The sequence below is a fragment of the Hyaena hyaena genome, unplaced genomic scaffold (assembly GCF_003009895.1).
Source record: "Hyaena hyaena isolate Hyena2069 unplaced genomic scaffold, ASM300989v1 scaffold_90, whole genome shotgun sequence".
NCBI lineage: Eukaryota > Metazoa > Chordata > Mammalia > Carnivora > Hyaenidae > Hyaena > Hyaena hyaena.
The window spans coordinates 1,312,559-1,336,118 of NW_024080722.1; the positions used below are offsets into that span (position 1 = coordinate 1,312,559).

The 23,560-nt window shown below is 56.1% G+C and overlaps 1 protein-coding gene across 1 annotated transcript; it reads left to right on the plus strand.

Annotated features, from left to right (window-relative positions):
- The first annotated feature begins 546 nt into the window (after window positions 1–546).
- Window positions 547–19,487, plus strand: PHF19 (PHD finger protein 19). Its single transcript, XM_039234651.1, has 15 exons — window positions 547–856; window positions 3,246–3,446; window positions 3,759–3,840; window positions 6,165–6,260; window positions 6,740–6,840; window positions 7,380–7,528; window positions 9,060–9,155; window positions 9,914–9,982; window positions 10,187–10,307; window positions 11,756–11,823; window positions 13,354–13,515; window positions 14,033–14,120; window positions 14,869–14,954; window positions 15,898–15,993; window positions 17,011–19,487. Exons 2-15 carry the CDS (start codon window positions 3,261–3,263, stop codon window positions 17,351–17,353), a joined length of 1,743 nt encoding a protein of 580 aa, XP_039090582.1. The 5' UTR covers window positions 547–856; window positions 3,246–3,260; the 3' UTR covers window positions 17,354–19,487.
- Window positions 19,488–23,560: the final 4,073 nt, after the last annotated feature.

Sequence of the window (23,560 nt, forward strand, 5' to 3'; positions counted from 1 at the left end):
TATATCCGTTGTCTACCTTACGTGTATGTTGTTGTGTCTCCACGCTGTGCACATTGTGTCTCTCCTTGTATCGATGTCTATACTGTGTCTCTATTTGTGTGCTGTTGTGTATCGCGTGTTGGGAACTTGGGTCTGTGCTGCGTGCGCTGTGCATCTGTTTCTACGTCATGCTCGTGCTGCGTCTCCCGCCCGACTGTCCACGCGGCGAGCGCGGGCTGCTGTGTGTTTACGTGTGTGAATCCCGCCCGGCCGCCCCGGGCCTGCGTCGCCGCCTGCAGCCAGGGCGCGTCCGCACCTCCCCGCGGCGCGTCTGGGCCAGCGGGAGGTCTGCGCCCCGCGAGCTGCGTAGTGTGTTTCCTCCAGCGGCGCGGGGCGGTGCTTCCGCGTGTGCCCGCGTCGCGGCGGGCTCCGCGTCCCCGCGCTGTCGCGCCGCGTGCCTGCGCCCGGCGCGCGGGGCGGCGGGGATGCGCGCGCGGGGGCCGGGGGCGCGCGGGGGCGCGCGGAGGCGGGCGGGCGCGCGGCGCTGCGGGGCCCCGCGGCCGCCGGCTCCAATGGCAGGGCCGGCGCGGCCCCCGCTAATTACATAAGCGGGACGTCAATAATTCGCGGGAAAACGCGAAAAAGATGGCGCCCCGCGCCCGGGGGGCCCCTTCCTGAGCGCCCCGGCCCCTCCCTCCCCCGCCGCCCCCCTCCTCCCCGCGGCGCCCCCGCCCCGCCCCGCCCCCGCCGAGACCCCGACCCCGGCCCCACGGGCGGACACTCGTCCGGGCAGCCGCGGGCCGCGCGCAGCCGCCTCCGCCGCGGATGCGCCTGGTGGCCAGACTCCAAGTGGGACCGGCCGACACGCAGGCTCGCGGTAAGCTCAGCGGGGACTCCCCGCCACACGCTTCGCTCCAGGCACACGTCCCTCTTCTCGAAATCTCCCCGGACTGCGGCGGGCTGAGCGCCTCCGTGGGGGCGGGGGCCGGGGGGGGGGGTCGGGGTCGCGGGCAGCCGCGCGCCTGCGGCTGGGATGGGGGTGAGCGGCGTCCGCGGGGCCGGGGAGCCCCGCCCGGGTCCCCGAGCTTTAGGGGGGCGTGGGTGACAGGTCGCTGCTCCCTAGCCCCAAATCTTGACTTTTCCCGTTCGGGGCCTGGGGGTGGGGGGTGCGGGGGTGGAGACCGACGGGGGCATTTGGGATTTTGCTCACGTCCGAAGTCAGGCTGCAGCAGGACTGGGACGGGGGAGGCTTGGCGTCGGAGCGACTGAAGAGAGGAGCGCTTGAACCCGAAGGGGGTACCTCTGCAAGTTTTTCCCCCCTCCTGAACACCCTTTTTAAAAAAGCCAACGGCTGCCCTGGGAGAGGCCCCGGCGCATGAATCATCCTCGCTTCCTGCCCCCGCCCGGCCCCGCGCTCCGGGTGCCGCGGATTTGAACTGGACGCGGACGGGAACCCGCAAACAGGCATTTCTTTGCAGATGGGTTTGAATCAGCCAATCACAGCCCGCGGGGGCCCGCTCCGGGAGGATGGAGGCGCGGGGAGGGGGCCGCCACCCCGGGCCCCCCCCCCCCCCCCCCGCCCCGTGGGGGCGCGGCGACCCGGCCGGCTCCCAATGGCGCGGTGGGGGAGGAAGTGTCAGTTTGTGAACCTGCCGCGGCCCGGGGCCCAGGCCCGGCGGGCGGGACTTCGCAGCGCCAGGGGAGCCTGGTGGCTGGGAGAAGGCAGGGATTCGGAGCGCGCACCCTGCCCAGTGCCCGCGCTGCCCTGCCTTCCGGAAAAGGGCAGAATGGGCGTGTGGGGTGCAGGGGAACGTGGCCACCCTATGGTCTGGGGAGCTAAGACCCCAACAGTACCCAGCCTGCCCCATGGCCCCTGACATGCACACACATGCATTTCATTTCATATACCCACTGACATACTGCTGCAGACATCATCAAACACAGTCTCATGGGAGTACACACGCACTCACACAGAAAAACACACAGAAGTCTCTCCCTGTCTATAAATAATCATGACACCAGGTGCCATGGCGGAGAGGGAACCCGAGCAGGGGGTGCAGGAAACAGAGCAAGGCTGTGTTTGGCTCAGCGGGAAGTGTGTGGAGGGGCATTGAGCCAGGTGAGTCGGTGGAGGGGAGGAAGGAGCCTTGGGGAAGACTTTCAATGTCAGCAGAAGACACTGGGGAGCCACAGAAGGTTTCTGGAAGGGAGCATAAGAAAGGGAACAGGGGGCCCTGGGGAAGAGTCTGGTGGAGGAAAGCAGGGTGTGACCTGCACAGGGCACTGGCGTCTCATTCCCCCTCCTAGTGCCCAGCATAACTGAGCCTCTGAAAACAGTTGCTGAATGAATGAATGAATGAATGGCCCAAGCAGAAGAGAGGCCTGAACCCAGACCAATCCAGGGGCTTGGAAGAGAAGGGCCAGATGCCAGACATCACTGGGCTTGAAGTTGGCCAACTGTGGCAGCTCCCTGGTTGCAGAAGTCTAAAGATGCTCAGGAGTTTTGGGGACCATTAGTGGTACCATTAGCAGGAAGAAGAGAGCGTTGGGTCAGTAGCACATTTCACAGGCTGGTGAGAGAGACAGGTGTGCAGAGTGACCAACGATGACTTAACTGCTTGGAGCACATTTGCATCTGAGTAGAAGCATACTGAGTTTAAATGTCCCAGAATTGGTTTTCATTAAATCACTCCATAATTGAGAACAGAAAGGGGGATTACAAACGACACAGGTGGCCAGTCAATACCAGGTCACAAGCCAGCTAGGACTTTTCCTTCCTAGGTGACTTTCCTCTGGCCAGATGTCAGGGCAGAGGTCGGGAGGGGGAGAGTGAAAACTTTCCGCTGCTCCCCTGGAGAAGGCCCTCCACTCAGATAACCGGTTTGCTTAAGGTAAAGGGCTTCAGGGTCCTAAGCCTGGGAGCTCAGGCTGCCTGGGTGGGGAGACCACTCTGGTTGGTTGAGAGATTCGGTCTCTTTAGAAGGCAGCATGGTATGGGTGGGAAAGAGAAGCGGGGTTTAGAGCCAGTCCACCTGATTATGAATCTTGGTTCTGCCTCTTCCCCACTGGCCGCTTTCCCTTGCCAAACCTCAGTTTCTCTGTCCGTATAATGGGAGCAATAACGTCTCCCTCTCAGGGTTGTCACAAGGCTCCAGTGAGATAATAGAAGTGTCTGGCACATAGCCCAGGTTTCATAAGTGGAAGTCTCCTTCCTTCCCTGGAGCAGGGGAGCGAGGAGTAAAAGCCCTGTTCTCTTTCTCTTCCAGTGTCAGGGGAAGCTGATGGAGAATCGCACTCCGGACGCAGGGGCTCGGGACTCCTATGGTGCTACCAGCCACCTCCCCAACAAGGGGGCTCTGGCAAAAGCCAAGAACAACTTCAAAGACCTGATGTCCAAGCTGACAGAGGGCCAGTATGTGCTGTGCCGCTGGACGGATGGACTGTATTACCTCGGGAAGATCAAGAGGGTAAACCTTTCCTCCCTGGCCCCCGTCCCAGCTTGGAGAGGATCTCAGATGACCACTTGGCCTGTGCTGTCCTCAGCATTTCCCACCAAGTTGTGGTGTCAGGGCCCCTGGCCGTGCAGCTCCGGGGACCGGGTGCGCACTACCAAGAACTGCTGTCTTCCTTCCCCTTCCAGCCCCGCTCTGCCTCCTGGAGCACAGCAAGTGGGTGTCATCTCTCTGTCCTTCGGGGACAGAGATGGGAGAGGAAGACCACGTCCCAGTGGCTCTTCCCCAGCCACTTTCTCATGTTGCCCCTCCTTCTCCGTGCCCCAGGTCAGCAGTTCTAAGCAGAGCTGCCTGGTGACTTTTGAAGATAATTCCAAATACTGGGTCCTGTGGAAGGACATACAGCATGGTGAGTACTCCTAAGAGCTTGGGCCGCCCTGCTCCGTCCCTGGCCCTCTCCCCTCCTCCACTTCCTTCTGGTCCTTCTCTCTTGTGCTCCTGGCATCTGGCCTTGTCCCCCTACTCCCCACCAAGCCCATGTGAGGAGATGATAAGGTGACCAGTTGTGTGTTTACGTGGAAAGGCACTGCTGACGTCTGTCATGCCCTTGATTACTCCCACGTCACAAGGGAGGCAGGAAGGTGGAGAAGGTGGTTCAGGAAGGTGCCGGGAGAACCGGGCTGGGTCTCGGGCCTGTGCCTGCTTCCTTGCTGTGCTTCACTCCCTGCTGCACAGAGCTCTGGGTCAGTCTGGGGCTAGGAACAGGGAGGGGCCCAGGCAATCAGGATGGGCACCTCTAGACATGAGCACAGTGTGCTGTATCCCCGCGCGAGGAGAACCGGCGGAGGCAGCTTGGGGCTTGCTGGAGAGCCAGGAAGGCAGCGAGGGACCGGGCAAGGTGACGATGGACATGCCTGGGCAGGGATGGACCAGCTTCAGGGGTGAGAGGGAGCTGGGCTGGGTGCCCTGCCCTCAGACAACTGACATCTTCCTACTCTGGCCACCACTGTCCCTTCCCACGGACACGACAGACATCACTAAGCAGTGACAGCACGCTTATGTTTCCAGCATGGAGGCTCAGTAGACCTTGGACCAAGGTTTAGCTCTGCGGCTGGCTAGCTGCCTGTCCTTGGGCAAGTGACATCACCTCTCTGAGCCTCAGTTTCTTCCTCCGAAAAAGAGAGATGATGAAAAGTACTGGACTCCCAGGATGGTTAAATGAGACTCCATGTAAAACTCTTAGCCCAGTGCTGTGGAGTTACAGGGAGGCATTTGTAAAGAATTTGTTAGTGTAAGAAATGTTTTCAAGGAGCCTGCCAGGTAGAGGCCACAGAGCCCAGCCAGTTAGTAGTGGTTCCAAACTGCCCTTTTCTCCGAGATGTTGTGGCTAATGTAGACTTGGAGATTCTTCTCCCAGCCTCCCTTACCCCCAGTTTGTCATCCAGAGTTCCAAAGCAATGGGGGGCTCTTCTCCCAAGGTACCCACTCATTGAAGACCCAGGGAGCCAACAGGTGAGGGAAGACCCTGCGTGGGACACTGAGTAGAAGGCCCACCGTGTGCCAGGGACACAGGTGTCCCGCAGCGCCTGGGGACCGACTGGTCTCCCCTGCCTCTCCTCACAGACAAGATGGGGCCCGGTCCTTGGCAGTGCCCAGGATGAAAGCACAAGGCTGAGCGGGCCGTAGTTATTGATTACTTAAGCTCATTACTTTATCGGTTTCTATCAATGGCTTACTTCCTTAAGCCAGTGGGGGCTTAGGGCAACCCCTGCCTGGGGGCGTGTTGTAGAATAAGAGGCAAGAGACCACATGTTCAACAAACACATCTTGAACACGTGTTCTGTGCCACACACTTTATGAGGCCCTGGGGATATCGCTATGCGCAGCTCCCATTTCTGCCCTTAACCAAACTTTTAGTTGTCTGGAGGGAACAAATGTATTAATTTATTCACCTTTCACACATAAAAGACATGTACTCTTCAACAATAACCCCCACCCCCCAAAAGCAGAGAAAAAAAGAGATGAGAAGGAACTTGTAGATTAAAAGCAGTTGAACACACTTGGAATTGTTATATTTTTGTTTAAGAGACAGTTGGAAATGTAAATGGTCTCTGAATTTGTTGGTGACAGTAAGAAATCATTTTTAATTTTTAGGTGCAGTAAAGGCACTGTAGTTGTGTTTTTGTTTTTTAAAAGAGTGTCTCAATATTTCAGAGATACATACTGAAATATTTTTGGAAAATGAGTAGGGATCTGGGAATTGATTCAAAATAATACAGGAGGAGAAGTGGGTGGGAATTTGGTCAAAACAAAATTGGCTATGAGTTCTTAATTGTTGATAAGAACATGGAGTTTCATTATAACATTCTGCCTATTATTGTTAATACAAAATTTTGTTTAACAAACAAGCTAAATTAGGCAGGTGAGGCAGCATGATATGGTCAGAAAGAACAAAGGATTTGATGTTAAACAGCCATGGGTTTGAATCCCACCTCTCCCACTTCACTTCTGGGCCTTAACCTCTCAGGGCCTTAATTTCCCTGTCTTTAGCATGGGCTAATGATAACAGGTACCTCAGAGTAGTTGGGGGGATTCAGTGAGTTGGCCCATGGGGCCCAGCACTTCGTCCAGCACTGAGTAGAGGATCAGCAACCGGAAGGTGATTTTTTAAACTCTTCTAATTCCCGCGAGGAGCGGAACCTGACCCTGGAGGGCCTCCTCTCTCCCTTTCAGCTGGCGTTCCAGGGGAGGAGCCCAAGTGCAACATCTGCCTGGGGAAGACGTCGGGGCCACTGAATGAGATCCTCATCTGTGGGAAGTGTGGCCTGGGTGAGTGTGGTGAGCGGGCCCCCACCCGCACCGGCCCCAAACGGCATATGCCTCCCTGTTGGGGTCTTAGCAGGCTTCTTGTTTCTCTTGGAGCTCCAGAATGACAGGGGGCCGGTCTGTGGGAACGGGGGCCCCGGGAGGTGAGCCCTGGGGAGGGCTGGGCTCCAGGAAAGTGAGACAGGGGATGCAGTTTGGAGCTAACCCTAACTCAGGAGAGAGGACGGGTGGAGAGATGAGGCACAAAGGCTTAAGCCAGATTGTGGCGCCCCCCCCTACTGGGGCCCAGGCTGTCCTTCAGTCACCTGCTTGGACACCAACTTGGCTGCCTTGGGGAGCGTCACCCGTCAGTCACCTGGCAGCTGGCAGGCACACAGCTCCTCCTAGTTGCTGCCGCCCTCCCCCGCCCTGTGGCCTTTGGGCTGACTGGCTTGGGGCCACCGCTTCCCTGTGGGCACTCAGCAGGCCCCTCTCTTCCGCAGGTTACCACCAGCAGTGCCACATCCCTATAGCGGCCAGTGCCGACCGGCCCCTGCTCACCCCGTGGTTCTGCCGCCGCTGCATCTTCGCGCTGGCTGTGCGGGTGAGCCCTCCACCCTGCCCCCTCCCTCTCCCCACTCCAGCCGGGGAGCCTAGACTCCCTGGGCCCAGATCTGGTTCCAGGTCACAGTCTGGGCTTTGGGGGGCAGACGGCCCTGCTGCCACTGACCAGGGAGCAGTGTGTCCTTGGCCACGTTCCTTAGCCTCCCTGAGCCTGTTTCCTCAGTGGTAAAATGGATATGGGTTGGCGCCAGGGGTAGGTGGCCCCCCAATAAACGATGCTTTGCTATCAAAAGACAAAATCCATTTAAGCACCCACGGTCAGTACATATTGGCTATTACTGTCACCTTTATTGTCGTGTGTGACTATTAATACTGTTATGAATAGAGATTTTTCAGGGATGGAGAGAGTATAGATTTGGGATCGATGAGAAAAAGCTCCTTGCGTTTCTGACAATATTGCAATAACTGCGGGTCCCTGGGTCAGCATTTCCCTCTGCTGGCCGCACGCTGACCTGTGTGGCCGCGCCTTCACCCCTCACTGGGACCCCACCGCCTAGCCAGACCCGCATCTCCCCGCAGAAAGGCGGCGCGCTGAAGAAGGGCGCCATCGCGAGGACGCTGCAGGCCGTGAAGATGGTGCTGTCTTACCAGCCGGAGGAGCTCGAGTGGGACTCGCCCCACCGCACCAACCAGCAGCAGTGCTACTGCTACTGCGGGGGGCCCGGAGAGTAAGGCCGCGGGGGTGAGGGAGGGGGGCTCCGCGGAGGGGCGGGGCCCGAGCTCAGCCTGTGCGGCTCCCAGGAAGGGAAGAAGCAAGACTAAGAGCCTGGCCCCAAGTGTCCAGATCCTTCCAGGCCCTTGGAGCCGCGTGCAGCCCCTGAGTGCAGTCCTCATCGTAGTTTTCGCGTTATACGGTGTTGTGAACAGAGCGCGATTAGATTAATTCACATAAAGGCTTACACAGTGCCTGTCACTTGGAGAGCACTTAATGTTAGCTGTTACTGCTGGCGCAGGGAATTGAAGGTAAACCTTGCCGTTGCTCAAACCGATGAAACAGACTGCTGGTGAGGCATTAAAGTACTTTCGCCTGGAGGTGTGCAAGCAGGGGCCGGGGGGCGTATGTCAGGGATGCTGTGGAAGGAATTCTTGCCCTGACTGTAGGACAAGAGTCTGATTCTTCCCTGCCAGCCTGGGCCTCCATGTAGCCATGGGTGGTTGAGCCTGCTCCCTTGGGCTGACTGCGCCAGACCTTGTGGCAGGAACCACAGAAGTGAAAGATGGGGTCTCTGCCCTCAGGACACATCCCTACAGGATGCTCTCAAGTCCTGAGTCTTAGCGTCAAGCTCTGTTGACAGATAGTAGGTGTCTGGAAACTGGGCTTCCCCAGCCAGCAGGGCAATTTGGGCAAATCTCTTGAGATTCTTCACCTCTCAAGTGGGATTAATTACCTCGGCCCCATCAACTTCCGGGTATGAGGAGGTCTATGGGATTACAAAGGAAGAAGTGCTTATAGAGACCTTAACAGAATTGAGGCACTGGTTCTCAGTGCATCTCCTGCCTTTCCCCTCCCCCCGCAACAAAAGATTGAGTAGGTCTGGAGTGGGCCAAGGAACCTTTGTAGTTTAACCTTGACCTCAGGTGAGTCTGCTGCTCACAGTCCATGGACCGCACCTGACAGGTTATGAACAAAGCATCAGTTGTCATTGAAGAAACACCACTTTGCTCTTCTTTCATATTCAGTGCATAGTTGTTGAATGGCCACAACAGGGTAGATACAGGACTGGGTGAAAAAAAAAAAACAGACGTGGTGCTGCCCATGGAGTTTACAGGAGCCACTATTCTCCCACCAAGTCTCCAGGGCAGACCTTCCCATTGTGGTAGGTTTTGAGAAGCTGTGTGTGGGGCCCAGTCCAGAGATGGGGGCTCCCGTGTGTCACGAGGAGTACAGGCTTTGAAGTTAGGGAGGCCAGACCTTGAATAACCAGCCACCATTTGCTTCCTGAGTGACCTTGAGTGGGCCATTTAAACTCAGACTCTGTACAATTCGGGCAGTGGCCCATCTTTCACCAGATGGTTAGATCAAACCATACAGCGTATGCCCGCTCCCTGGTCCTCCCCCTGGCACGGCCTCAGTGCTCGGTAACTGTGAGCTCCCTTCCGTTCTCCCGGGTGGGGCACAAGCGTGTGTTGGGAGAGGCTGTGGAGGTGCCGCCTGGCTAGGCGCCTGGGCTGGCTGACCCGGCCCCTCTGGCTCTCCAGATGGTACCTGCGGATGCTGCAGTGCTTCCGGTGCAGACAGTGGTTCCACGAGGCCTGCACCCAGTGCCTCAATGAGCCCATGATGTTCGGAGACCGGTAGGTGCTTGTCTGATCTGCTTCAGCCTTGAGGGGACAGGGGACAGCGCTGGCTGTGGCTCTTTCAGACTGCCCGCCAGGCCCTACGCAGGTGGGGGTCTGGGAGGGGGGCACCTGTCTACGGGAGGCAGCTCGGGGTGAGGGAGGCCTTCTTGGTAGAGGACTGTGCCAGGCCACAGCCCCGGTTGCCATTGGCTTGTGGGGGACCTTAAACAAAGCACCACCTCCCCTAAGCCCCAGTCTCTTCCAGAGTCTTGGGGAAGGGGGTCTGACGCAGGAGGCCTCGCCACACCCCTACCCAGGCTACTAGAGGAGCCACTGGGAGGTGGATGATTGATGTGGCTTCTAACGGATGGGGCTAAGCTAAGTGTCACACCAGATACTGTGTGTCTTGGTTGGTGTGTCAGGGTTATGATTGTGTGTGTGTGTGTGTGTGTGTGTACACATACATGGGTGCATGTGTCTCAGAGGGGAAGAGAGTGCCCACTGCAGCCCAGCCTAGCTCAGCTCACTCTGAACTCGGCCACGCTCCAGGATAGTGATGTTTGGGAAAGGGTTTGACATAGGGGGAGGCAGGGAAGTATGTCGTGGTCTGTGCCCTGCCCCATCCTGGCCCCTGCCTCCTGTAGGGACCACTGGTCCGTGGGACGAAAACAACAGTGACTGTGGGAAGGTGGGTGGGAGGGGGCGGGCGAGAGCTGGGCTAGGGTGGGGTGTCTGCCCCTGGCCCCCACAGGCCCCTCTCCACCTTCCTCCAGGTTCTACCTGTTCTTCTGCTCCGTGTGTAACCAGGGCCCAGAGTACATTGAGCGGCTGCCCCTGCGATGGTGAGATGGGGGGGCTCGCTCGGCCCAGGCCCACCCCTGCCCCTCCCAGCTGCTCCGCTCCCACCTCCCTCCGGGAACAATTCCACTTCCAGCCACCGGGTCCCAGCCACGCCCCTGCCCTTCAGCCTGGGCCCCGGAGGCTCCAGGCCAGGCTGGGCCGGCTGCCGCCTCACCCCAGCCCCACCTACTCGCCCCCTTGCCCAGGGTGGATGTGGTTCACCTGGCCCTCTACAACCTGGGGGTGCAGAGCAAGAAGAAGTACTTTGACTTTGAGGAGATTCTGGCTTTTGTCAACCACCACTGGGAGCTCCTGCAGCTTGGCAAGGTACGCAGGACCACGGGAAGGCAGAATGGCCAGAGTCCATTCCACAGCGGGCTTACCGAGGTCCAGAGAGGTGAGAGGTTTGCCCGGGGTCGCACAGCGCAGGACTGGCATCTGGGTCTCTGGAGGGCCCCCCCTCAGCAGCACCGCCTGCCTGCAAGGGCTTTTGGCTGGGAGAAAGACCCGAGCCTCGCAGCTGCCACATCCCTGAGTCCAAGCCTCTAAGCTCGTGCCCTGCAAGGGGCTTCCTGACCGAGGGTGGGGCCGCCCTGACTCAGCAGTGAGGAGTGGGGGGGGGGGGGTGGATCTGGCTGCAACAGGGCTCTCTGCAGAGAAGTTGGACCCACTCCAGATTACCTGGCTCTAGTGGAAAGTGAAGTGGTCCTGCCCCCTGCCGATCTTACTCTGAATAGCAGAAGTGGTCATGGAGGCCTGGGAGCCTGGGAAGGTAACCAACCACAGACTTTCAGGAGGTCAGAGGTAGCCAGCACAGCTTTGGCGCTGAGCCAGGACTGGAGCCCGGGCGTCCCAACCTCTCTTGTGGTGGGGCCATGCCCCTTTTCCCTAGCAGCAACCTCAGAGTCCTCTCCACCAGTCCCAAGTGGGGTGTCTTATCTACTGACTGCCTGAAACCCTTCTTTGATGAGACAGGAATTTACCAAAAAAAAAAAAGTTTAAAAACAGGATGACCATTTATGCTTTGCAAAAACTTTCCATATACATAACATCTTCATTTGTAGTGTTTGATAATTTGTAAAAGCTGTACATACCGTAAAGTCTTAAAAGATAGAGCTGCTATTTTCTGATATATAAAAAAAGTACATGTTCCTGATAGAAAAATTGTTAAATGCCAAAAAGTATAAGGAAGTATACTTTAAAAACTTATCCATACTCCCCTAGCATGCCACACATAAACACCTGCTACTAATGTATTCCATCCTTTCTTCTGTTTTTCCCTTTTCCTTGGCTTAGGTTATATAGTATATAAAATTTTAAATCATCTTTTTTTTCAATTCATATTATATTGTAAATACTTTTCCATATTCCAGAAAAGTTTTTCATCAACATTTTTAATGGCTTCATTGGTTTCCACCATGGTTTACTTACTGCTTTCCTGCCTGTGGGGCAGGTACTTTCTTATTTGGCTGTCATTAGGAGGGACACTGCAGTGACCGTTTTTGTACTTAAAGTTTTGTTTGTGTTTCATGTTAGATCTCTGTGATAGACCCCATCGCGTGGCATTACTGGGTCAAGGGCATGGGCATTTTTAAAGCCCCGGATACATCTAGGATGGGAGTTACTCTCCCCATTTCCAGATGGAGAAGTGAGCTCAGAGAGGTGAAAAGACGGAATCCTGGAAGAAGTCAGGGTCCTCACCCGGAGATTGCAGGGAGGGGACAGGGGCCCCCATGGGCCTGGGTCTGACTGTCCTGCTGGCTGCTCCCCCTCAGCTCACCAGCACCCCCGTGACGGACCGAGGACCGCATCTCCTCAATGCGCTCAACAGTTACAAAAGCCGGTGCGTGCAGGGAAGGGAGTGCGTGCATGGGGCCCCCCGACAGGTGGGATTGGGTGTAATGCATCTTCCTGCCTCGTGGCCTGTGCTCAGCCTGTGCTCCAGCCTGGGTCTCCCGCCCCTTCTCTGTGACCAGTCCTACCCATTCTTCAAGATCTGGGGAGCACCCTGCCTCCTTTATGATGCCTTTTCTGAGCACTTCAGTGACCTGACACATTTTGGTCCTGGGCTCTGCTCCACAGGGGTGCATCCCCTGATCTCTGAGGGCCCCTCCTGCTCTGGCCGTCTGTGGTTCTGGGCCAGGCACTGAAGGATCAATTCACCCTCTTCTGAGTGGGCCTCAGCCTCCTAACTTGTCCCCAGCCCGTGTCTTCCCCTCCAGACTTCTGACTCCTTCTCAGAACTCACATCTGACACATCCCTTGCTGCCACTGCACGGAATGCCCAGGCTCCTGAGCATGGCATTCAAGGCCTCTAATGATGAGACCCTGCCCACTCCTTCTGCCACTGATCCTTTGCTTTATTCTGGGTGTCGGCCATTCCAAACCCACTGCTCTCCCACTCGGTGCTGTTGCTCAGATCCCTCTGTTTAACTGGGATGCTCTTCCATCCATTTCACTCACTGGTTCCACAAACAACTTTATTTTTTTAATGTTTATTTATTTTTGAAAGAGAGAGAGAGAGGGAAGGAGGGGCAAAGAAAGAGGGAGAAAGAGAATCCCAAGAAGCCTCAGCACAGAGCCCGACTTGGGCTTTGAAGTCATGAACCGTGAGATCATGACCTGAACCGAAACCAAGAGTTGGACACTTAACCGACTGAGCCACCTGGCTGTCCCCATGAACAACTATTTATGGAACCGCTACTCTGTGTCAGCCCTGTGTGGGTGCTGAGGACACAGGGAGGAGAAGGACATGGTCCCTGCTTGTGTGAAACCTCTCCAGACATCTCTAGACAGATTATCCACCCTGTTTTCCTCCCACCTTCTCATGGTGTGGGGCCCAGACACGCCCTGTCCTTGAGTAGTGGGGCTTCCTGCCCGCCCTGTGCCCTGTAGATCGTCTCTTGAGGGGAGGACTGTCTGAGTCACCTCCTCGCCTCAGGGCAGCTCAGCTAGTGTTGGAAGGATGAGGGAAGTGCCTGCAAGTGTTTCCAGTCTCTCTGGGGAGACCAGAGAACAGAAGGGTGTAGAATCCAGTGTCTTGGCCATAGCAGTTCCACCGGAAGCTAGAACTTCCAGTAGGAGGTGACCTTGGGGCCGGTTGAGGCAGAGAAGAAAAGGGAGAGGAGCAGCAGGAACCACAGACATGCAAGAGGAAGGAAGGACGGGGTGGGGGACCACCGGCCACGCCCCCAGCCACCACCTGCACCCCTGGTCCCACAGGCCTTGAGGGGTCAGCGTCTCCATGGGCAACTCTGGATTTTAGTTCTGGCTCCAGGGAGGCAGAGAGAGTAATTTTAATGCTTGACTCTCCACCCCAGGAGGATGGACCGACAGACTCCAGAGCTTTCTCCTCCCCCTGCCCACTCCCCAGGTTCCTCTGCGGCAAGGAGATCAAGAAGAAGAAGTGCATCTTCCGTCTGCGCATCCGAGTCCCGCCCAACCCACCAGGGAAGCTGCTGCCCGACAAGGGCCTGGTGCCCCCCGAGAGCGTGGCCTCCTCTGAGCTGCGTAAGAGAGGAAAGAGCAAGCCTGGGTCAGTGCCTGAGGACCGAGCTCGGGGTCTCGGCTGCTCCCGGCTCTGGCCCCAGCCTATGTGCTGTGCGGTGGGTCCACAGAGCACAGCGACATCCAGGCGAGCAGGGGACACCTCCCTCCCGGTTAGGCCCAGCTGGGGGCGCCCCGAGAGGGCCAGTCAGCGACTGAGCTGGCACTTGGTCCCGCATCCCAGGTTTCTTCCATCACAGCCCCTATTGCCTTGCGTGGAGGGAGAGGCAGATCATGAGGTCCCGTCTTGCTGGGTTAGAGCTAAGGCAGAGAGGGAAGGGAAGCGAGAGTGTGAGAGAGGTCCCTAGCTCTCCTGGCCGAGCCCCTCATCCTGGGCGTTCCAGGCCGAGCACCTTCTCTCTTTTCCACCCACCACACCCCCTCCGCACCCTCCCACACCCAGATCACCCTGTGAGGGAGCACCCCGTCCCCACCCGCCCTGCCCCTCCTTCCTCCGGGCCTTCAGGCTCTGACCCAGCCACCCTCTCCCCTTTCTGTCTCCACAGTTTGTTGCCTCACGAATTTCAGCAGCAGAAAAGGCGAGTTTATAGAAGAAAAAGATCAAAGTTTTTGCTGGAAGATGCTATTCCCAGTGTTAGTTCCTTGTTTTCTTGCTCTCCACATTCACACACAGGGTCGGCACATTCATTAGGGATTCCTGTGCAGGAAACTGAGGCTCCCCCACCCTCGCAGGCCCCGGGGACTCTCCCACATCCCTTAAAGGAGAAGCCCATTCCTTGTGCAGCTAAACAAGCAAAAGCCAGGCACTGTGAGGCCCCCGCTCTCTCCCCAGGCTCTCCCACCACTGCTGTCTCTCCCCATGCTCTCCTGAGAGGCTGAAGGGGGCGGGGCAGGGTAGGTAATATCCTCGCCCCCATGGTCCAGTGGGGACAGTGAGTGCCAGGGAGGGCAGGGACTTTTCTGAGGTCGTGCCTCAGCCGGTGGCAGGGCCCAGCCTAGAGCCAGGGCTCCAGAGCTCTCTCCTCAGCGGCCCCGCATCCTCGCTGCCGCCCCACTGTAGGACCAATACTAGCAATGCCGACGCCTCCTGGCACCTGACGGCACCACCGGCCATGCTCCCCAGGCAGGTGTCGCTGTCCACCTTGTACGGTTCAGGTAACCGCAGCCCGAGTTGGGCAGGCCACGCAGTCAGCTAGAAGACGGGGCTAGAGCCGGTCTGATGTGGCTCCCTGGTCAGACTGGGAATCGAGCGAGTGATGAGTCCTACCCTCGGGAGGCCCAGCCCCCAGAAACCCCATGTGGCCCTTAGCAGAGAGAGGGCAGTGTCGAGGCGGGTCTGATGCTCCCTGACCCATCCTCCCCCTCCTTCCTGTGTCCACAGAGTGACTTTACCTCAGCCTGGAGCACCAACCACCACCTGGCCAGCATATTTGACTTCTCGCTGGATGAAATTCAGAGTTTGAAAAGGTAGCGAAGCGGGACGTGGCAGAGACGGCTGCTCCGGAGTGTGGGTAGAGGCAAGCAGTGAGACCTCCATTCCCCAGCAATGAAGGAAAGCTCTGGAAAGAGCAAAGCAGAGAGCCTTTCGAGGGAGTGGAAGCTCCCTTGGAGTCATTCCAGTTAAAAGGGTCCACACTACATTCGGCTGCCTGACGGGTCTTCCCACGACAGAGCTTCAGCATAACCTCCTGCTGTTGGTGTGCAGGGCCCGACAGCCGCCTCGCCTGGGCCCTCCCTACCTCTCCAGCCCTGTCCCCCTCCTCCTCCCTGCCCTCACACCTTATGCCAGAATTGCTTTGGCTGCCCTGCATTCCTCCAGGGAGCCTTCCCTGGCCCTCCCCAGGCCGTGCTGGATGCATCTGTCCATGTATTCCCACAGAACCTCATGCTCCGTACACCTACAGGAGGGAATGCACCCCCCCCCATTTTGTTTCTGCAAGTATTAAAGGCCAGCTAGTGCTTCCCGGAGGAGACGGCCTGGGCCCCCGTCCCTCCTTACCAGACACTGACCGTGCAGCTTCAGGGTCCTCCAGTCTCTCTGCACCTCCCCACCTGTTTCTGCGTGGCTGTTACAAGGCTCAAACAGGTGCTGCAAATGAAAGCCCTTTGGGTCTATATAGCACCCAGGTGGCGGCGGCCAGGCTCCTTAGTGCTCCTCTCCCCACCGGGGAGGGCGTGGGGGGAGGCTTCCTCTAGCGTCCCGAGGCTCCCTGTGCTCCGAAGGCTGGCCGGCCGTGCAGAGGATGGACAGGCAGAGGAGCAGGCCCCCCAGGCACGCTGGTGGGAAGTCCAGCAGAGGGAAGGCGGCTTGGCTGGGCCGAAGGAAGGTCGGGGAGGGGCTCAGGGACGCCTGCAGGGTCCCAAGGGGTGCCGAGGGCCAGTGGCAGGCTCACCCTCTCGTCCCCCGCAGTGCCAGCTCGGGCCAGACCTTCTTCTCTGACGTGGACTCCACGGACGCTGCCAGCTCCTCCGGCTCGGCTTCCACCAGCCTCTCCTACGACTCGAGGTGAGCTTCCTGCAGGATGGGCCCCGTTCCGCCGTCCCCCTGGCCCTTCGCCTCCCACTGGTGCCGTGTGGCTTGTTCTGCGCACTGGGGTCTCAAGCTCGGGGACCGGGACCCTCTGGTTCTGTTGTGGGCATTCAGGTTGCTCTTTATCAGCTGCAGGCTACGTGACGCTTACCGCTGGGCCCTTCTGGTTCCAGGTTCTTGGCCTCTACAGCCATGATTTTGCGTGTCTCTACCCCTGTCCACAGGGTCCCCTGCTTCTTGCCTGTCTAAATCTGGTGTCTGTCTTCTGGGCCACTGAGGAAAAGAGCCGTTGATTTGGAAGCCTGAGGGAGGGGAAATGGCACCCTGCAGGGTCTGGGGTCTGGGAGAGGGACAGCCTGTGTGGCAGCACGAGAGGCTCCTGTAACTATGTGAGGCCACTTGTGTCTTGGTGTCTATTTGCAGGCCTCTCTAGGTGTCTGTCTCTGCTGCCTCTAGAGGGATTTGTAGTTACTTCCTCCTGTTTCTTAGGTTCTCTTCGCCAGCTCTTCAGCACTTGGCTTTGGTTTCTAAGCGTCCCTCCTCTTTTGTGTGTTTCTCTACCACCTCCTTCTGTTCTTCTGTGTGTGTGTCTCGCACGGGTCTGCAAACCAAGGCTCTGGGTACAAGGCCCGCCAGTCCCTCCCACCCTTCCCCCCACCCCCATCTATCGGACTCCCCAGGGAAGGGGCCTCCCGCAGGACCTCCGAGCTGCACTCGAGGAGGCGCAGTGGTGTCCCCTCCACCTGGGCAGTGCCGAGGTCCTCCGTGGGCAGTGTGTGCTTTAGAGCTGGCCACACCCAGGTTTGCATTCCTGGCTCAGCCACTCACTGGCTGCTGGTTTCTCCCCCTTGGCCTCCTTGGGACCATGGTGAGGACATTGGTGAGATGCTGCATCCCCCGGTGCCTGGCGCCCAGGAGGGCGCTCAGGGAGAGGGACTTGTCGGCGTCATGCCACCCCATCCCCGCCGTCTTCCTCCCCCCATCCTGCCATAGACGGACAGTGGGCAGCCGCAAGAGGAAGCTGGCAGCCAAAGCGTACGTGCCACTGCGGGCAAAGCGGCGGGCAGCTGAGCCGGGTGGACGCTGCCCCTCAGACAGCAGTGCAGAGGGGGCTCCGGGCCCCGAGCGGCCAGACGAAGGCATTGACAGCCACACGTTCGAGAGCATCAGTGAGGATGACTCGTCCTTGTCCCACCTCAAGTCCTCCATCACCAACTATTTCGGCGCAGCGGGGCGGTTAGCCTGTGGGGAGAAGTACCAGGTGCTGGCCAGGAGAGTCACGCCCGAGGGCAAGGTTCAGTACCTGGTGGAGTGGGAAGGGACCACCCCTTACTGACTAGCCCCAGGGGACGCTGGGGGTCCTGAAACCCACTGAGAGACCCTTCCCTCCAGGCTGGGGTGGGGGAGGAGGGCGGGCCAGCTGCAAGTGACTGGCCAGAGGCCCTCCCAGCCCGCCCGGCCCAGGCCTGCGCCTCTCTGCACCCGTTCTGCTCTTGGGCCTCCTCAGGCTCGTCACCCCTCTGCCTGTGTTTCTAAGGTCCCACTGGCTGTCACTCAGTGTCCTCACACACTCCCTCAGACTGTTTACCTGTAACTGAATGTGTGTCCCCTGGCTCTAAGACCCTTTTCCCTGAGGCCCAAGTATTTCTTTGTCTGGTTATGTCCCTTTAGTCCCTCCTACCCCATTTGGGGGGGTGTGTTTACACACCTACGTGTGCATGGCTGTCCTGTGCTGGATCTCGTCACAGCTGACCCCTGGGCAGCCAGTCGTCCCAGGAACCACGCTGTGAGAACAGGAAGCATCAAGCGTGGCTGAAGGTGAAGAGGAGCCTCTCGGAGCTTTTCCCGCCTCCTTTACTGGTCCTCCCTGCTGTGAGAGTGGGAGGCTGCCTCTGTGACAGCCTGTGAGGCAGAGACCCTGGGGCTCTCAGGATCTGAGGGGCCAAGAGGCTGGGTCTTGGCCTCAAGCCTCCAACACCAGAGCCGGTTACTGAGGCTGCAGGTGTCCGCTTCCGAGGTCCCAGAAGTTGGCCTTTCCCTGGCCACACCCCCTCATAGTTGCCAAGGAGCTGGTCCTGGCTTTGCTGGAGTGCAGGCAGCCTTGAAAATCCACAGGACAGGAAGAGGAAGTGGGAGAAAAGGAAACCTCAGGCGGTCTCCTGTGCCTCCCATACCCAGACCCACCTCACACAGCCCAGTAATACACACTCGCTCAGAAGCTTCCATCCACACGTGTGCTTTCACCCGCGAGGAGTGCACACCACACACATGCGCACCCCAGCTCCCTCTGGCACCAGCCTGGTTCCTGCCCTCTGCTCTCCCACGGCCCCCTTCAGGGGCCCCATGCTGCAACTAAATGTGAAAGGCCAGCTCCTGTCCCCTTTGTCCTGCCCATGAACCAGCTATGACTCCGCAGGGAGGCACGGAAGACAGACACCCTCTTCCTCATTCTCTGCCATGCCCTGAGATTGACAATCACTTTTTTGGGACAAGTTGTGACTTTTTAAAGGTTTGTGTGGTTCAGTCCCCTTGAAGGGAAGCCTTTGTCAGTGGAGTATAAGTAGAAAACTGACATTACAACTGTACCATCTGGAAGGAAACCAAAAATGAGAAGGGGAGGGGACCCCTCAGTTTTGCTGCTTCCAGAGGTACTAGAAACTGACTCACTTGATTGGAAGGTAAAAAGAAGTGCCTTGACTAGGATGGAGGTGGACCAGATGGGGACCAGCCTTGCCAGCTGCTAGCAGGCCTGCTGTGCCTGGCTGAGTTCTGCAGGCTGCCAGCTGCGAGGCGGAAGTGGGCGAACAAAGGGGCGGCAGTGGGGGCAGCAGGCATGGGGAGCTGGGTTCTCCCTCACTGTGCCCGGCCCTCCCCACCTGTGCGCATCAGGGAGTCCGAGATTGTTCAGACGCCCCTTGCCTTAAACCTCAACTCCTATAGTGCCTTTCAGCGGGACCTCACCTCCTGCACGTGGCCCGCCCACTCCCCTCTGCCTCCCCAGCAGGACCCAGGCAGGGCACAGCGGGGGTTGGGCCCAGCTCTCTCCCTTCTCAGCCCCACAGCTGCTGCCATGGAAGCCCCCCACCGGGGCTAGATGGAAGGGGAGCTGAGGAGCCAGCCCCCAGCCCAGCAGGGGTGTGGGACCTGGGATCCAATCTGTGGCTTCCTGCCTGGCTAGAGATTTCTAGGCTTCTGAGAAAGCACTGGATGAGCCAGGCCTGCCACCATGCACCTGTGCCTTCTCTACTCCCGTTCCAGAGAGGCTCTGGTCCGGAAGAGGGGGTGGGGGTGTCTTCCTCTAAGGCCTGGGAAGGCCACCCTGACTCCACACCCCAGAATTTCATTCATACCAGATCATAGCTGCATTACTGCCAACTGACCTTATAATAACCCTGTGCACCTTTGAAAAGATTTATGGTTTTGAATTGCTGCTTTTAATAACATTTGTTATATTAAAGTTATAATTAATATGTCTGCTTTATAATTTAAAAGCCCCCTTTGAAAAATTAACTATCTTCTCCCAAGTGAATGAACTATCTGTCGGCTGTTGGGTACTGGGAGGAATTGTCTGGTTTCTGGTCTTGGTTTTCTGGAAATAGGAGGAATGACAGGACCCTATCTGGCCGCCTGCCACTCCTGCCGCTCCCTCCCTCCCACATTCTCCCCACAGTATTCGTGAGTACCTGACCCACAGGGGCAAAAAATATTAGCTGGAGGCCATGAAGTAAAAGATGAGGAATGACCTTAGAAAGTGACCTTAGTAAAATAGTTAACGTGCAGCCACTCTAAAACTACTTAATTAATGCACACAGGCACACAGTCCTAGGAATCTGGTGGCCAGGACCTGTGCCACCCTGGGCAGGTGCCTTTGCTTTCCTTCCCCTCCAGATGCCAGCAGGAGTCCCTGCTGAATTCAGCTCCCAGGCGTTCGGAGGGAACCCTTCCACATATACATGTGATGTGATGGGTTATTACTTTAAACTCGTCTAAACTTGGAACAGTTTGAAGAGAGAAAAATCGGCATGAAGGGATAAGAAAAAAAATCAGCTATAGGGAGGCGCAGGCCACTGGTTCCAATGAATTCTGTAGTTTCAGGAACAAAGTGTAGCCTGTTAATTGCCCTGAGTGTTCATGTGTGCACTTAAAAATCTTCATTAACTGTGGCTCCCACTTTTTCTACCATGCTTTCTGCTTTGGCCTTTTAGCTGCCCTTAGAACAAAACCACAGTCGAAGCTAGGGTATTAGGGGGTGGGATTATTCTCCGGGGTGAAAGCAATGTGATGGAATGAAACGTGAGTGGTCTGAGGGATCAAGAGATCTGGGTTCTAGTCCAAGTGCCAAAGTGACCTCCTGAAAACCATGGTCCTGCCCAGGCCAGAGAGGGCCTGGTTCTTTGTAGTCTAGGTTAGTGATTGCAGATTTACAACAAATGTTTACTTTGGAGTTCAGGAGCAGGAAATTAGAATTCTCAGAAATTTCCTAAATCACAAGTTATTCTTAAAATATTTGGAAGATTTTTCATATTCCCCCTCTATCATCACAGATATCTGAAAAAATTCTAACAGATAGGAATATTAAGCTTAGTAGTATCTACAAACAACTGTAGCCTATAGAGAATATTTAAATACTGGAAACCTCCAAGGAACATTATTGGAGTTTTCAAATAATGTAACATTCAAATATCCTAGCAAGATTAAGAATACATGGAATCACGTGTCAAAATTGCTAAATTAAAATTTATTTTGCTTCCAAAGCTTATTTCTCCAAAGCTCAAAGGACTTGTATAAAGTATACTATGTGTATAAACTTATTTGCACAAATAACTCAGTTTGCAGCAGACAGGGCGAGACCGACACACCGGGGCCATGGCAACAATCGCAAGCAAGACTGACTCGTCGGTAACTATTTCTCTCCTACGTCTCCGGTCCTGGGGCCTCCACCCTCCACTTGGTGTGTTGGTGTTTCTTGCTCTTTTTTGATTTGATAAAGATAGATTCCTTCAAACTAGTTAACATCTTGATTCTTTTAAGCATTAGTATTCACAGATCATTTTAATATTTTTTTTTCACTTAAGTGATTTTTCTGGGGATTCTGGATTAAACATGCCTTTCCTGAGAAATGCTGGGAAAGAATTCCTGCATGTCCACAGAGTGACTCGGGGACAGTGTGGTCCAGGGTAAGTAGGTTGGGAGTCATGCAGACCTGCAGAGTCACAGAACTCCTCTAGACCCATCCCCTGATCTGTAGAATAAACATCCTGTCACCAGCCTCCGGATCTGCGGGGAGAAGTGAACACTGCAGTATGTTTAAGTGCCCGAGTAATTTACTGCATACACGTTTTCAGAACTACTTGCCCACCCTTTGGAGTTGGCCACAGTAGGCTCTCTGGGCGTTTGGCCTACAAAAGGGTATGTCCAACCTCTCTGAAAGAGGCAGTAAGAGCATCAGATCTAGAATCAGATGTGGGTTCAGAGCCTAGCTCTGCCACTTATGTTAAATGTCACGCTCTCTGATCTCAGGAATCCTCTGCAGGCTGAGGAGAGCACAGAGTTATACCTGGCAGAGAGCTGGCATTTTGTCCTCTCCTCTCCCATTTCCTGCAGGCAACTAGAACACAGAGGCAAAGGAAGTCCACCAAGAAACTTTGCTGTGCACAGTCAGCATAGAACATGACCCAATGAAGGCCAGAGATAGAAAAATCTCCTTTGGAATTAGACCCACTTTAAGAACTTTCAAGGAAAAAAAGCTGGATTTTGCCAATTCGATAAATTAGAAAGTAACTGGGATATAGAGAAAGCTTTATTCAAATCCTTGAAACCCAATTCAAATTGGGACGTATTTGCCAAACCCTGTGCAAGAGATCAAATAGATTCAGACATACTCTTCACATCAAGCAGCTCACAATGTGGAAGAACCAGGAGGCGGGCTGTAATGCACAAGGATAACAGGAACACTGAGGTGAGAGACTCCTTCCAACCGGGAGGGAGTCTGCCTTGTGAAGGAGCAGCCAGATTTCCCAGGCGTTCCCAGAAAAGGGCACTCCAGGCGGAGGGGTGGGCCTGAACTCGGGAATAACGTCACACAGCATACTGGAGCCATCCACTTGCCACATTGGGCAAGGAGAGGTGGAAGCTGAAGATGGAAAAAGTGAGTTAAGGCATGGCTGTGAAGGGCCTTGAAAGCCAGACCAAGAGACTGGGCTTTAACCCGAAAGCAGCAGAGGCAGTGGGTCTGGGGTCCCCAAAGCATTTTCAGTACGACTTACCTTACAGCAGGTTTTGCTGTGTATCAGAAACATCTGCTGTAGAAAGTGACATCACCAGTGTCATTCCCTCTGTCCTCCTCCTGAGGTAGCCCCCCACCTCCAAATCCCCACTGGAGCTTTGGAAGGGCCCCAGCCTTAAATCCGTACAAGGTCTTCACAAAAGGGTCCTGGGAAATCCTCCATTTTATATTTGGAGGAACTAAGGTTCCAGAAGCACAGCAAGTGTCAGAATTCGAGCCTGGCAATCCCTCTCCACATATCCTTCCCTCTGGGAAGACCCAGGACACCACAGAGGTCTGTCGACCCCCACACAAACTGCCCACAGTCTCCCCAGAGTGGGGTTACCTTGTGACAGATTCGGGGAGGAGGCCTAGGTCAAGTCTTCTCACCCCAAAGGGCTCTGCCCCCCTGCCCACTTTCGCCTGAGACCCAGAAGCAGGCATAGAAGAGCACCAGACACGGGGTGAGCGGACTTGGCTTTACCATTCTTGACTCGCCACCCCCTTGCTGGACCTCCGTGCAGTTGTTTCCTTCGGTAATCTATAAAATGGAGACTGGCTTAGACCACTGGTTTACCAGCTTTTAACAGAGAAAACTTAAAAAAAAATCTTACAAGGGAGCTTAATACATGTAAATGATAAAAGACAGTTACACTGTTGAGGTATGGAGGGAGGTGTCTCAGACCCTTACCCCACCCAGAAAACCGTACCTCAGCTCAGAGGAACAAGTCTGAAAATCCCCAGTCTAGCAGTTCCACAGGGTTCTTTCCTACTTTAGGATGCTTGGTCTCAGTGTTCAAGTGACTAGGTTAGCACCATGGGCTCAGAACCTATGTCTCTAATGAGCAAGGCTCCAGAACCTTCTGATACCTGTCACATTCACGCTAGGGAGGCGTCTAGACCCACTTCCAACCCAGGAGGCTGTGTCTAAGCCCCAATACTCCCGCAGTACTGCCTCCACTCACAAAGCCCATTCCCACCATTCAGGAATAATAAATACCATCTTTGGCTGTAAGAAATAACCCTGCTTGTCCCTGAAATTCCACCATTAGCAATTCATCCTTCTGGATAAAGTGCTTGTCAGCTCCCCTAGAAGGTGATAGTCATCCCACACAGCAGATGAACAGGTCACTAGGTCCATTCTTCCTGCATCCTGGGTGCTCAAGGTAGGCCCAGTGACTACAGCAGAAGATGGCAGATGTCACCCTCACTGCCACTTCCCCTTGCCCCACCACATAACTGCCCTCGCAGTCCCACCCCCTGGCCACCTTTAAGCAC

Excerpts from the sequence above, each read along its gene's own strand:
- PHF19 (XM_039234651.1), top strand. The coding sequence starts at position 3,261 with ATGGAGAATCGCACTCCGGACGCAGGGGCTCGGGACTCCTATGGTGCT. Across the intron at positions 7,529-9,059 it reads TACTGCGGGGGGCCCGGAGA|ATGGTACCTGCGGATGCTGC; the intron begins GTAAGGCCGCGG and ends CTGGCTCTCCAG. Across the intron at positions 9,983-10,186 it reads GAGCGGCTGCCCCTGCGATG|GGTGGATGTGGTTCACCTGG; the intron begins GTGAGATGGGGG and ends CCCCTTGCCCAG.